The sequence below is a fragment of the Ranitomeya variabilis genome, chromosome 6 (genome assembly GCF_051348905.1).
Source record: "Ranitomeya variabilis isolate aRanVar5 chromosome 6, aRanVar5.hap1, whole genome shotgun sequence".
Lineage (NCBI taxonomy): Eukaryota > Metazoa > Chordata > Amphibia > Anura > Dendrobatidae > Ranitomeya > Ranitomeya variabilis.
The window spans coordinates 551,606,195-551,620,594 of NC_135237.1; the positions used below are offsets into that span (position 1 = coordinate 551,606,195).

Genomic DNA, 14,400 nt, shown 5'->3' on the forward strand with positions numbered 1-14,400 from the left:
AGGGGAAGCGGAGTAGTGAGGAGAGAGGTGAATTAGTCGGGAAGCAGAGCTAAGGACGGACTGGAGAGGTGCAAGGGTGTTAGCAGGGAGGCCACAGAAAAGGATGTTGCAGTAGTCGAGACGGGAGATGATGAGGGCATGCACAAGCATTTAGTAGATAGACGGTTGAGGAAAGGACGGATTCTGGAGATATTTTTGAGCTGGAGGCGACAGGAGGTGGAAAGACCATGGTTGTGCCGTTTGAAGGACAGGGCAGAGTCAAGGGTTACTCCGAGGCAGCGGACTTCGGGTATGGGGGAAAGCGTGATGTCGTTAATTGCGATAGATAGGTCAGGTAAGGAAGATCTATCAGATGGAGGAAAGATGATGAGTTCAGATTTGTCCACATTGAGTTTGAGGAAGTGAGAGGAGAAGAAGGAGGATATGGCTGATAGAAACTCTGGGATTCCGGACAGCAGAGCGGTGACGTCTGGGCCAGAGAGGTAGATCTGATTGTCATCAGCATAGAGGTGGTACTGGAATCAATGGGACTTTATGAGTTGTCCCAGGCCAAGGGTATAGATTGAGAAGAGTAAGGATCCTAGAACAGAGCCTTGGGGGACTCCAACAGAGAGAGGGTGGGATGAGGAGGTAGTGTGGGAGTGGGAGACACTGAATGTGCGCTTGGAAAGGTACGAGGAGATCATCCAGGATAGGGCAAGGTCTTTGATGTCAAAAGAGAAGAGGATCTGTAGTAGGAGACAGTGGTCAACTGTGTCAAAAGCAGAGGACAGGTCGAGAAGGAGGAGTACAGAGTATTGTCCGTTAGCTTTGGCTGTAAGTAGGTCGTTAGTGATTTTGGTCAGGGCTGTCTCAGTTGAATGATGGGGGCGGAAACCAAATTGTACTTTGTCAAAGAGCAAGTTAGATGAGAAGTGGGAGGAAAGTTCAGCGTGGACGTGCTGCTTCAGGAGTTTGGAAGCGAATGGGAGTAGGGATATTGGGCGATAGCTGGACATAGCAGTTGGATTGAGGGTTGGCTTTTTAAGGATAGGCGTGATTGTGGCATGTTTGAAAGCAGAAAGGAAGGTGCCAGAATTTAGTGATAGGTTGAAGAGATAGGTTAGGGATGGGATAAGAGTGGTGGTGAGGTTGGGGAGGAGGTGGGATGGGGTCGAGCGCACAGGTGGTGAGGTGCGATTTGGAGAGGAGACAGTTAAGCCCCCCTTCAGTGATGTTGGATAGGGATGTTATGGGGTTTGGGCATTGGTCTGGCATACAAAGGGGTTGTGGTGGTTGAACAAAGACTTGCCTTGTTTGGTCGATCTTATTTTTAAAGTGTGCGGCAAAGTCCTCAGCAGAGATGAGGGAGGTTGGAGGGGGCAGTGGGGGGCGGAGGAGGGAGTTAAAGGTTTTGAATAACTGTCTGGGGTTGTAGGATAGGGAAGATACGAGGGGTTGTGAAGTAGGCCTGTTTAGCAGAGGTGAAAGCAGATTTAAAAGCGAGTGTTGCCTGTTTGAATGCAGTGAATGGTGGATCCTGTGCTATCTACTGTATATAGAGGTGTTATCAGTCATTGTACAGGAGGAGGAGGTGAGCTGTGACATCACCTATTGTGAATGGTGGATCCTGTGTTATCTACTGAATATATTGGGGTTATCAGTCATTGTACAGGAGGAGGAGGTGAGCTGTGATATCACCTATTGTGAATGGTGGATCCTGTGTTATCTACTGTATATAGAGGTGTTATCAGTCATTGTACAGGAGGAGGTGAGCTGTGACATCACCTATTGTGAATGGTGGATCCTGTGTTATCTACTGTATATAGAGGTGTTATCAGTCTTTGTACAGGAGGAGGAGGTGAGCTGTGACATCACCTATTGTGAATGGTGGATCCTGTGTTATCTACTGTATATAGAGGTGTTATCAGTCATTGTACAGGAGGAGGTGAGCTGTGACATCACCTATTGTGAATGGTGGATCCTGTGTTATCTACTGTATATAGAGGTGTTATCAGTCATTGTACAGGAGGAGGTGAGCTGTGACATCACCTATTGTGAATGGTGGATCCTGTGTGGTCTACTGTATATAAATTATTAAAATGTCATTTTAATCCTGTCTTTAATGATAATGAGACTGCTGAAAAGTCTTTAATTCACAACAAGTAGTGTAAATCCAGTATTAAGGCTATTGGACAGTGTGAAACCTACAAGATTTATGTGTTTTTTTTTACATAGACAGTGACATGAATAATTGAAATAAAACACAAAGTTAATAAAAAACTTATTAAACCTTCAGATCAGATTTAAACAATAGGTCTTTCTCTGCCCACTTATTCCTTTAAGGAAATGAATGATAAAATCTTATTGTAGCATATTACAAGGATACGTCTTCAAGGACTTAACAGTGGGTGGTGTGCTGGAAACCATTGAGCCCCATCACCTCCTGTCAGCCACTTTTTGGTATTTTGAGCTTTTCCCCAGAGCAGCGACCATGTGGCCTCGGAGAGACCCGTGCGGAGCAGACAGAAGGGGCACGGGGCTCTCCTGACACCAATGACCCATTATTTTACCCTTTTACGGTGAGTAAAGCAGATGGACGCCTTCGGATTGGAGAGTGGAGGTATTTCCTAGCAATGTGACCCGGTCTGTGATGAGACCACCCCATAAGTAATAATAAGAAACCGCACAAGGTTCTTATAACTTGTACTAATCTACGTCAGTGTAAAGTGTGCAGATATAAGGGGGAAAGGAAACCGACGCTCACGGACTGCAATCAGAGACTCTTCTCCAGGCAAAATATGCAGTTTATTCTATGTAAACATCCCGCAGCTAAAAACAAGAGAAGTTAAAGTTATTGCTCAAAATAACATAAAAATATAGATATAAAATGAAAAAAAAAAAATTCCACTGCGAATTCTGATCGTCTTTGGGGTAGTCATTAAGTCAATGCTGATGGCGGCGTCGTGTCCAAGATACATGGTCTTCACCTAATCTCTCGTGAACAGTCTACATGTAGGGGTGTGAAGGGTAAACTCACAGGTGTGCCTGACGGAATGTTATGGGCACGGTTAGATTTCTTGCAGGATGTGCCCCATTGTGCCGTCAGTCACGGGCTGCAGGGCTTCCTGTACATACACAATGAACTCGGACGTCTCTTCTCCCTGTGTGTACACAGTCACAGTTTCGATGCCTTCGACGTCGTCGGAGGAAACTACCAGATGGTGCTGTTCTCCCAACCCCACCGAGGCTTGCTGCAGAGCCTCCTGTATCATCACCGCGTGGTTGGCGGAGCGCTGCTCTTCAGTCACCTGAGGGCAGAATTATAGAGAGGTCACGGATGGCATTAATAATCACATAAAAGGTAAAAGTCAGAGAATGAGAAGCACAAATAAAACTACAATGCTCAGCAATACACAGCAAAAACACAGAATACACAGCAACACCTATCCTGTACCCCGAGTGTCAGTGTCATTATCCTGCACCCCGAGTGTCAGTGTCATTATCCTGTACCCCAGTGTCAGTGTCATTATCCTGTACCCCCAGTGTCAGTGTCATTATCCTGTACCCCGAGTGTCAGTGTCATTATCCTGTACCCCAAGTGTCAGTGTCATTATCCTGTACCCCCAGTGTCAGTGTCATTATCCTGTACCCCCAGTGTCAGTGTCATTATCCTGTACCCCCAGTGTCAGTGTCATTATCCTGTACCCCGAGTGTCAGTGTCATTATCCTGTACCCCCAGTGTCAGTGTCATTATCCTGTACCCCCAGTGTCAGTGTCATTATCCTGTACCCCGAGTGTCAGTGTCATTATCCTGTACCCCAGTGTCAGTGTCATTATCCTGTACCCCGAGTGTCAGTGTCATTATCCTGTACCCCGAGTGTCAGTGTCATTATCCTGTACCCCCAGTGTCAGTGTCATTATCCTGTACCCCCAGTGTCAGTGTCATTATCCTGTACCCCGAGTGTCAGTGTCATTATCCTGTACCCCCAGTGTCAGTGTCATTATCCTGTACCCCCAGTGTCAGTGTCATTATCCTGTACCCCGAGTGTCAGTGTCATTATCCTGTACCCCCAGTGTCAGCGTCATTATCCTGTACCCCAAGTGTCAGTGTCATTATCCTGTACCCCCAGTGTCAGTGTCATTATCCTGTACCCCCAGTGTCAGTGTCATTATCCTGTACCCCCAGTGTCAGTGTCATTATCCTGTACCCCAAGTGTCAGTGTCATTATCCTGTACCCCCAGTGTCAGTGTCATTATCCTGTACCCCGAGTGTCAGTGTCATTATCCTGTACCCCGAGTGTCAGTGTCATTATCCTGTACCCCGAGTGTCAGTGTCATTATCCTGTACCCCCAGTGTCAGTGTCATTATCCTGTACCCCAGTGTCAGTGTCATTATCCTGTACCCCGAGTGTCCGTGTCATTATCCTGTACCCCCAGTGTCAGTGTCATTATCCTGTACCCCCAGTGTCAGTGTCATTATCCTGTACCCCCAGTGTCAGTGTCATTATCCTGTACCCCCAGTGTCAGTGTCATTATCCTGTACCCCCAGTGTCAGTGTCACTATCCTGTACCCCAAGTGTCAGTGTCATTATCCTGTACCCCAGTGTCAGTGTCATTATCTTGCGCTCCATGTGTCAGTGTCAATAATCCTGGATCACAAGTGTCACTATCATTATCTTAATTGTAGTGAAGCAGAATGGAGCCTCTGCAGGGTGTGGAAGCGCTGGTGCCGAGTATCAGTATCTACCACTTCACCCCGACTCACTATTTTCACAAGGTACTTACTCCCAATCTCCGTATTTGAAAATTTTATAAGCGCCATCCCAAAAATCAAAAAAAATTTTTTTTTACACTTATATTTTTTTTGCTGCATTTACCACGCTTCAAATGTCAGTTAACGACGATCCATATTTCTTCTTGTCCCGTATGAGAAATCACAATTCTGTAGGAAGATTTGCATTTCAAAGTCGGTGTTTCCATCATCTCGCTTCTGAACGCTCTCATTTACATTCATATGGAGCAGCCACGGGGGCCGAGACCCCTGCGCCCCTACATGAACGACGATGCCAGCTCCAATTCAACGAGTCGGCATCTCTGCTCCAGATTAGAATATGAAAACTGCGGCTGAAGATCGGACCCTGCGCTGCTGAAGACCGGACCCTGCACTGCTGAAGATCGGATCCCGTGCTGCTGAAGATCGGACCTCGCGCTGCTGAAGATCGGACCTCGCGCTGCTGAAGATCGGACCTCGCGCTGCTGAAGATCGGACCTCGCGCTGCTGAAGATCAGACCCCGCGCTGCTGAAGATCAGACCCCGAGCTGCTGAAAATCGGACCCCGCGCTGCTGAAGATCAGACCCCGAGCCGCTGAAGATCGGACCCCTAACTGCTGAAGATCAGACCCCGAGCTGTTGGAGATCAGACCCCGAGCTGTTGGAGATCAGACCCCGAGCTGTTGGAGATCAGACCCGAGCCACTGAAGATCGGACCCCTAACTGCTGAAGATCAGACCCCGAGCTGTTGGAGATCAGACCCCGAGCTGTTGGAGATCAGACCCCGAGCTGTTGGAGATCAGACCCCGAGCTGTTGGAGATCGGACCCCGAGCAGCTGAAGATCACACCCCGAGCAGCTGAAGATCACACCCCGAGCAGCTGAAGATCACACCCCGAGCAGCTGAAGATCACACCCCGAGCTGCTGAAGATCGGACCCCGAGCTGCTGAAGATCGGACCCCGAGCTGCTGAAGATCGGATCCCGAGCAGCTGAAGATCGGACCCCTAACTGCTGAAGATCTGACCCCGAGCTGCTGAAGATCAGACCCCGAGCTGCTGAAGATCAGACCCCGAGCTGCTGAAGATCAGACCCCGAGCTGCTGAAGATCAGACCCCGAGCTGCTGAAGATCAGACCCCGAGCTGCTGAAGATCAGACCCCGAGCTGCTGAAGATCAGACCCCGAGCTGCTGAAGATCAGACCCCGAGCTGCTGAAGATCGGACCCCGAGCTGTTGGAGATCGGACCCCGAGCTGTTGGAGATCGGACCCCGAGCTGTTGGAGATCAGACCCCGAGCTGCTGAAGATCTGACCCCGAGCTGTTGGAGATCTGACCCCGAGCTGCTGAAGATCAGACCCCGAGCTGCTGAAGATCAGTCCCTGAGCTGTTGGAGATCAGACCCTGAGCTGCTGAAGATCAGACCCCGAGCTGTTGGAGATCAGACCCCGAGCTGTTGGAGATCAGACCCCGAGCTGCTGAAGATCAGACCCCGAGCTGCTGAAGATCGGACCCCGAGCTGCTGAAGATCGGACCCCGAGCTGTTGGAGATCAGACCCCGAGCTGTTGGAGATCAGACCCCGAGCTGCTGAAGATCAGACCCCGAGCTGCTGAAGATCAGACCCCGAGCTGTTGGAGATCAGACCCCGAGCTGTTGGAGATCAGACCCCGAGCTGTTGGAGATCAGACCCCGAGCTGCTGAAGATCAGACCCCGAGCTGTTGGAGATCAGACCCCGAGCTGTTGGAGATCAGACCCCGAGCTGTTGGAGATCAGACCCCGAGCTGCTGAAGATCGGACCCCGAGCTGCTGAAGATCGGACCCCGAGCTGTTGGAGATCAGACCCCGAGCTGTTGGAGATCAGACCCCGAGCTGCTGAAGATCAGACCCCGAGCTGTTGGAGATCAGACCCCGAGCTGTTGGAGATCAGACCCCGAGCTGCTGAAGATCAGACCCCGAGCTGTTGGAGATCAGACCCCGAGCTGCTGAAGATCAGACCCCGAGCTGTTGGAGATCAGACCCCGAGCTGTTGGAGATCAGACCCCGAGCTGCTGAAGATCAGACCCCGAGCTGTTGGAGATCAGACCCCGAGCTGTTGGAGATCAGACCCCGAGCTGCTGAAGATCAGACCCCGAGCTGTTGGAGATCGGACCCCGAGCTGCTGAAGATCGGACCCCGAGCTGTTGGAGATCAGACCCCGAGCTGTTGGAGATCAGACCCCGAGCTGTTGGAGATCAGACCCCGAGCTGTTGGAGATCAGACCCCGAGCTGCTGAAGATCAGACCCCGAGCTGTTGGAGATCAGACCCCGAGCTGTTGGAGATCAGACCCCGAGCTGTTGGAGATCGGACCCCGAGCTGTTGGAGATCGGACCCCGAGCTGCTGGAGATCGGACCACGAGGGTTGAGGCAAAACAAGGCTGACATCTTACTGGAAGCTCACATGGTAGTAAAAGAAAAATGCTAACAACCTTTCAAGGATCCGTTGCCTCTAAACACATCTGGAAACAACGCAGTGAGGGCAGATAAACAAAAAAAAGCAAACATTTTTATGTCTTGCTACAATTATCCTTTTTTTTGAGACTTATTCTGGTCTTCATAACACGGCTACACGTTTTCATCTTCGCCCCTCGTCATTCGGGCGCTCAGAATATGTTAATTATTCCGCCTCCCTCGCTTTATGTGCGCTACTTTACTTTAAAGTGATTTTTGCCTTTTCTTTAAAATGTTATATTATTAGAAAAAACCCCTGAAATGTTATATCTCAAGGCTGACAGTTTAAAATGTAGAAAATATTTTGTTGGGGACATTTCTTTGATTCTTCTGGGTTCCATAAAAAAACATAAATAAAAAGTGTTCATTACTATAAAACAGCTGACGGCGAGACGCGGATTGTAGAGTTTGAGCTTTTTATGTTATTACTTTAGTTTTTATGTTATTTTATGTGTATTCCCATACCATACTTTAAAAGACATTTAGTCCTTTTGTGGCGCTTTTTTTTTAAATTTATTTTTTAGGAGCTTTTGGAGCAGAAACTCAAAGTTTTTGAGGAATTTTAAAATTTTGAGGTGGGTTTAGAAACTTTCTGCTAAATTACAAAATCCTCAAAAAACGATGTGTCTGCAGCCTAAAATAAGAGTTATAAAGCCCCATCAGAAAGAGCTCGCTGATCAATTCTACAGCTGTCAGCACAGTATATTTCGAAGGAGAATTTTCTTTTCGGCACATAGGGAGCTGAAGAGGACACCGGAGGTTTAGTATTGGAGGCTAATGACTGATTTGTTGCCAATGAGCACCTAATCCTTGGGCAGCCATTGCCAGGACGGTGCAGGCTCATCCCCGGACGCAGCGGGCTCATCCCCAGGACGCAGCGGGCTCATCCCCAGGACGCAGCGGGCTCATCCCCAGGACGCAGCGGGCTCATCCCCAGGACGCTGCGGGCTCATCCCCAGGACGCTGCGGGCTCATCCCCAGGACGCTGCGGGCTCATCCCCAGGACGCTGCGGGCTCATCCCCAGGACGCAGCGGGCTCATCCCCAGGACGCAGCGGGCTCATCCCCAGGACGCAGCGGGCTCATCCCCAGGACGCAGCGGGCTCATCCCCAGGACGCTGCGGGCTCATCCCCAGGACGCTGCGGGCTCATCCCCAGGACGGTGCGGGCTCATCCCCAGGACGTGAGGCCCATGACCACCACCATTAGCTGGAAAAGAAGGGACAGGAGTGCTAAGCTGCCCATTATGCCCCCTCGGCTTTTGAGTGTTCACAATACCGCTCTGCTGGCTCTAGTTCTACGTTCCCGTTGATGCTGAGCTGGTGGGTGGTAACTAGCTACCATGATGTCTCCCATGCACTGGACACACAGATAAGTATTACTGCGCTCCTGTCAATGTAGCACATGTTCAGAAGTTGCAGCAGGACGGAGGACATTATACATCAGAACTGAGCAGTTTTGCTGTGAATCCATCTCTGGAGTAAGATAAAACAGTTACTAGAAAGCTGCAGCATGCTCTGTGTGTCTCTCTTTGCTCTTTCCTTTTCTATAGACTGTAAACTGATCCCTCAGTGATCTAGAAATACCTTTTGCTTTGGCTGTGATGGAATTTACCTGTATTTCATAGTTAATGATGAGTGTAGAGGCAGAGGGAGGATAAGAAGTGGCTCCTAAGTGGAGAAAGAAACATTTTGTAAGCTGCAGCATGCTTTGTGTGTGTCTCTCTTTGCTCTTTCCTTTTCTATAGACTGTCAACTGATCCCTCAGTGATCTAGAAATACCTTTTGCTTTGGTTGTGATGGAATTTACCTGTATTTCATAGTTAATGATGAGTTTAGAGGCAGAGGGAGGATAAGAAGTGGCTCCTAAGTGGACAAAGAAACATTTTGTTTCTTATATTATTGATATACACAAAGTCTGTTGAAAGGACAAATATGAAAATACCAGTAAAACCAGTCCAAATCCAAACAGAATGAGAAGCCAACCTAACGTACAGCTCGCGGGATGAAACGTTGACTCGAGGTGTAAAGAATGTTCTCACCTGTTCTACCACGGTCACAGTTCCGGGAGCCATGGCAACCACCGAGGCCACGGCGTCGTGGGATTCCGTCCCCAGTTCGATGATCTGCTGGAGAATGTTCACGGCCGTGGGGTCGAGCTTCTCACCTTATCAGAAAATCAATCAGAACACGTTATCGGACGGCGCGGTAATAAGTCTTTGGGAACGTTCTCTGCGCCCTTCTACAGCTTTTGAAGCTGTAAAAAAACGCGTCTCGAAGGAAAAAAGATGAAATATACATAATTAATGAGCAGGAAATTAAACAAGTCGACTCTACTTTATACTGAAAGGATTGTGAGGAGCTTTAGAATGTTGGCTCTTTTTTTTTTTGCGTTGTGTACGCTTCCACTAAGGCCGCCATCTGTGCGACCATCTGCAGCTCTCCTGGTAAACAAAGCTCGGCTTCCGCAGAGTCATTTGCCGAGATGAAACTAAATAATGTTCAGAAATTAGACGGCATCTCCATATGTATTGCCGCGGGTGAATTAAGATGGACAGGCACGATACCTATACTAACCTCGATTGTTCCTCTCTGGTTATATTATGGTATAATTACAAAAAAATGCAAAAAAAAAAAAAAAAAAAAAAAAAAATGGGGGGGGGGTTTGGGATCATAGCGTTGTTCTATCTGGACAGACCTTTTTCTCCAAATCAAGCTGATCGACGTAGGTCTGGACAGCCACAAAGTTCTTCTGCAGTGGCCACTACAGGAGAAATGTGGTATTACATGGGGCACATTTACATGTATCGGTGACGCCAAGTCCTCCAGTGTGGGAGCCGCTCTTTGCTAATAGACGGAAGATCTCAAAAAACAAAATGTCCCTAGATCGGATAAAGAAAACCCCCATTAAATGTTTTCTTTTCAATCACTTCATTTATGGAATTTCTAATTTTCGGGATTATCATTTTCCACTTTCCATTACGATTTTCAACAGCGACTTATTCATGTCTGCTGTATCGTTGACGGTCAGCTCCATCGACTGCCAAGACCAGAATGCTAGTATTGGTTTATCAGGTTTTCTTTTGACTTGGACAGCAAGTGACCGCTGCAGGCACTGATTGGTTGCAGTGGTATCCGTCTCCAGAACATAAAGTGAGGTCGGTGTTTTGCTTTTTTCCTTCTTTTTACACCACTTTGGACCCAAAATTAATATAGAAAGTATCAGTAGCAATCACCATAGGGCTGTTTTCACACATTCAACTTTATCGGACTGAGACGAACGGACTGACATGGGTCTCCTGACCCAAACTCCACAGTGTCTTAGGCATATATGACGCTGTTAAGGTGAAGGTCAGGAGACCATGTGCCATTTGAGAACATCGCAGTCAGTACATGGTCTGTAAAACTTAGCATATTGACTTTTCTAGTGATCAATTAAAAACCCTAAAAAGTTACGAGTCAGCAGAAAATGATTGGGCGCGTGGGCATAATCCTGATTGTTGATGTTGCCTCCAGGATAGAAGCTAAATATGGCAGAACTGAGCACCCCAGTTTTACACCAACTCTGCTGCGAGCATTCACTGAATGGAGCAGGCTCAGGAGTTGAGCCCGCTCCATTCACTGAATGGTGCAGGCTCAGGAGTTGAGCCCGCTCCATTCACTGAATGGAGCAGGCTCAGGAGTTGAGCCCGCTCCCTCAGCGAGAGTGCCTGGTGTGTTTCACAATACGCACCAGTGAGAGATGAACATGTCAATTAAAACAGAAGCGTTTAGGAGATTATGCATGAAGAGGAGTCACTTCCGAAGCCAATCAGCTCTCACACCATCTGACTGTGAGGCGTGGAAGGATAATCAGCGTTTAGGAGATTAGGCATGAAGAGGAGTCACTTCCGAAGCCAATCAGCTCTTACACCATCTGACTGTGAGGCGTGGAAGGATAATCCTAGCACCGGGAGCTGGAGCCCCGTGTCTGCAATGATAGTCCAAACAGGAGACCAGTAATTGTTTTATGCCCTGCAATACAACAGTACTGCAGTGTACTGTATAAGCAGCCAAGTGATCATACAAGGAGAAAAAGTTCAAATTGTGGCATCTTTAAGAGGTATTTGTAGGGTGAAAAGAGGCGACTCACGATCCTTCCCTACCCCAAAAAAAAAGCGGAAACGTGAAGCCTTCATGGCTATAATTGGCACATAAAATTCACCGAGGCTACACTAAAATCGTTCCTCTGCCAGTTAATATAAACAGTTTGATAATAAAACTGCAGCAATATTTTTATTTACTTGCTGGCTCTTGAGTATTCATTCGTCTTCACGCTCCACTTACTGGTTTCCGAGGTATAGCGGAGATCCTGGAGAGCGGCGACAGCTGTCTGCGTTCCCTGAACATCTGCTTCAGCTTCAGTGATATGAAGGAACTGGGTAGAGATCTCCTCGGTCACATCCGACTGCTACACTCCGCGTGGAGGAAGGAAGAAGGAGAAAGGATGAGAAGTGATGCAGAGAGAGGACAACGTGAAGAGTCTGTACTGCTGTCTACAGGATGATGGCATCAATTACTGCAGAATTAAAAGAAAATGACTTAAAAGGAACGCTCAGGAAAAATGGATTCCCTTTGTTGTGCCTGGTGTAGGACCTCATGGGCGGAGCATGAACAGGGATTCACTTTAGGGTGTGTTGTTGCAAACCTGAGGTTATACTCCGCCTCCCAGGAGCGACACTAGGTATAACAGTGCATCACTAGTGATGAGCGAGTATACTCGTTGCTCGGGTTTTCCCGAGCGTGCTCGGGTGGTCTGAGTGTTTGTGACTACTCGGAGATTTAGTTTTCATCGCCACAGCTGCATGATTTGTGGCTACTAGACAGCTTGATTACATGTGGGGATTCCCTAGCAACCAGGCAACCCCCACATGTACTCAGCCTGGCTAGCAGCTGTAAATCATCCAGCTGCGTCAACAAAAACTAAATCTCCGAGCAGTCACAAATACTCGGAGACCATCTGAGTGTGCTCAGGAAAACCCGAGCAACGAGTATTCTCGCTCATGAGGTTAGAAAACCCATTACCTTACATCCTGAAAGAGGGGGGTCCTCAGGTAAAGAACCTCATCTCATGCAGAGTGACCAAGAAGAGTCTGTCTCACTCTGGAGGACCTGTCCTGTCCTATAATACTTAGCTAATGAACACTGTGTAATACTTAATTTACCCTATGGTGGCGCTGTTGGAAAATCATTTACTGCCAGGATTTCAGATCACAGCTGCTTTCTGCAGATTTCATTTTTGATCTTATTGATAATTTGTAATTGTATTGAGGTTGTTTAGAGTTAATCACCCCTTTAAGCTGACAGTTCTATTAAGAACCACCAGAATAACACTGATGGCTTTGATATTCAAATCAGTGGGTGTCAAGAGAGCTGCTTCACACTTCAGACATATTTTGGGGAGTCAAATCTCAAGAATGACAAATTGCACTGCATTAGACAAAACTACATGGGGTGCAAGGTCTCCCGAGAGCGGCGCAAGGTCTCCCGAGAACAGCCCAAGGTCTCCCGAGAACGGTCCAAGGTCTCCCGAGAACGGTCCAAGGTCTCCCGAGAACGGTCCAAGGTCTCCCGAGAACGGTCCAAGGTCTCCCGAGAACGGTCCAAGGTCTCCCGAGAACGGTCCAAGGTCTCCCTAGAACGGTCCAAGGTCTCCCGAGAACGAGCTTTGCCCAACAACTCTTCAAGGATGGTCGATTCCGATTCTTCATAGGTGAAGTTGTACTCCTTCCCATATTTGGAACAGGCAATGTCCCATAAAAGAGCCCCCAAATTTTAAAAGAACATTTACTGCATATTAAAAATGTGAAACCTGCTTCTTAACATCTAACATCCATGCTGAGATATGATCGTTTGAGGCCTTAAGCTGCACGACCAGTGATGCCATGAAATATATTAATATCTGCATCTTACATGAATTGGATAGTAGAGGTAAGGCCATTAATATAAATAGTCTATGTGAGAACACCTGACCGAAATCAGACCAGGACATGTTGACATTGAATTCATTCAGTAGTGCAGCCTTCTCTTTGGGCCTGTAACTTTCAACTCTCCTAACTCATCATGGAAACAAGATATTAAAAAACGGTTTTCACATTTGTACTGAGCACTGGATGGTTTTTAATAAATATTTACCTGGTGAAAATACTTTTAATTTTTTTTTTTCACATGCATCTCTGTGGTTCACAGACAGATTTAATAGCCTTTTATCCGGACTCGTACAGGAAATATCTTTCCTTTCTGTCAAAATCCGCCCAACCTTTAGGAGGAAAGGGCCATTAGATGGAAGACAGAGAACATTGTAGATGCGCGATTTTCTCCTGGCATTGTCTGGGCATTAATCACTGTTCTTAGATAGTGCCGACCAGCGAGGTCTTATCGGACAACCCGCTGACAAGTCGTGCAATCATCACCTGCCCTGCTCCGATCGGCTCCAGAGTGCCAAAAAGGAACACCCCGTGTCACCTGCCACCTGGATGTTTTCTCGTTACACCGATTATAAAAAGAAAATGTAAAAAATCTGTAGTCATTTAAGAATGAAGAAACGCATTTCACGTTCATCAGATACCAACACGGAATCTATTCCCAAAGGCCATCGGCGGCTTAAAATCGACTTCAATAAATCAGCGAGACAGTTAAATCAGCAAGTCCGGGGCCGTCAAACCTGAAATGTCACATTTCCCCGGCATCGGCGATACCCCTTATCTGATCGGCATTTTTCATCCGCGACAATTACAATGTAACTTGCGGCTGCATAATAAGAGTCATTTTTAGATTCTGTATGCGAGATGGAAGGAGAGAGAAAAAAAAAATCAATGTGCAAGTGTCTGATGTGCAGCTCTGTGTCTAAGAAAAACGACCGTGGATGGAAACGGTGCAAATATAATGAGGGGGGAGGAAGCCGGAGCATATATCACGGCGGAGACTTATTCCCTGTACAAATAACACTAGTCGGAAAATTAAAAGGAAACTCTAGGAAATACAAACTTTAAATTAATTATATTTCCTAAAATTACATTCATTCATTTTATTTCCTATTCCATTAAAATGTATTTTAATTTTTGACATAATCACAAAAAATATATATATATATTTTCTGCTCTGTAACCGGAGAGCGAGCATGA

At 47.3% G+C, this 14,400-nt stretch overlaps 1 protein-coding gene across 2 annotated transcripts in view; it reads right to left on the minus strand.

Moving 5' to 3' along the window:
* Positions 1 to 2,765: 2,765 nt before the first annotated feature.
* Positions 2,766 to 14,400, minus strand: part of ZFAT (zinc finger and AT-hook domain containing) — a 187,687-nt gene continuing 176,052 nt past the window's right edge. Inside the window, exons 15-19 of one of the 2 annotated variants that reach the window (XM_077271270.1) lie at positions 11,564 to 11,687; positions 9,280 to 9,404; positions 9,048 to 9,103; positions 8,853 to 8,908; positions 2,766 to 3,290 (exon numbers count right to left, since the gene is read on the minus strand). In XM_077271270.1, coding sequence (XP_077127385.1) covers positions 8,866 to 8,908; positions 9,048 to 9,103; positions 9,280 to 9,404; positions 11,564 to 11,687 — 348 coding nt within the window. In that variant the 3' untranslated portion in view covers positions 2,766 to 3,290; positions 8,853 to 8,865. The remainder of the gene's footprint in view (positions 3,291 to 8,852; positions 8,909 to 9,047; positions 9,104 to 9,279; positions 9,405 to 11,563; positions 11,688 to 14,400) is intronic. The other variant, XM_077271269.1, reaches the window with a different exon arrangement.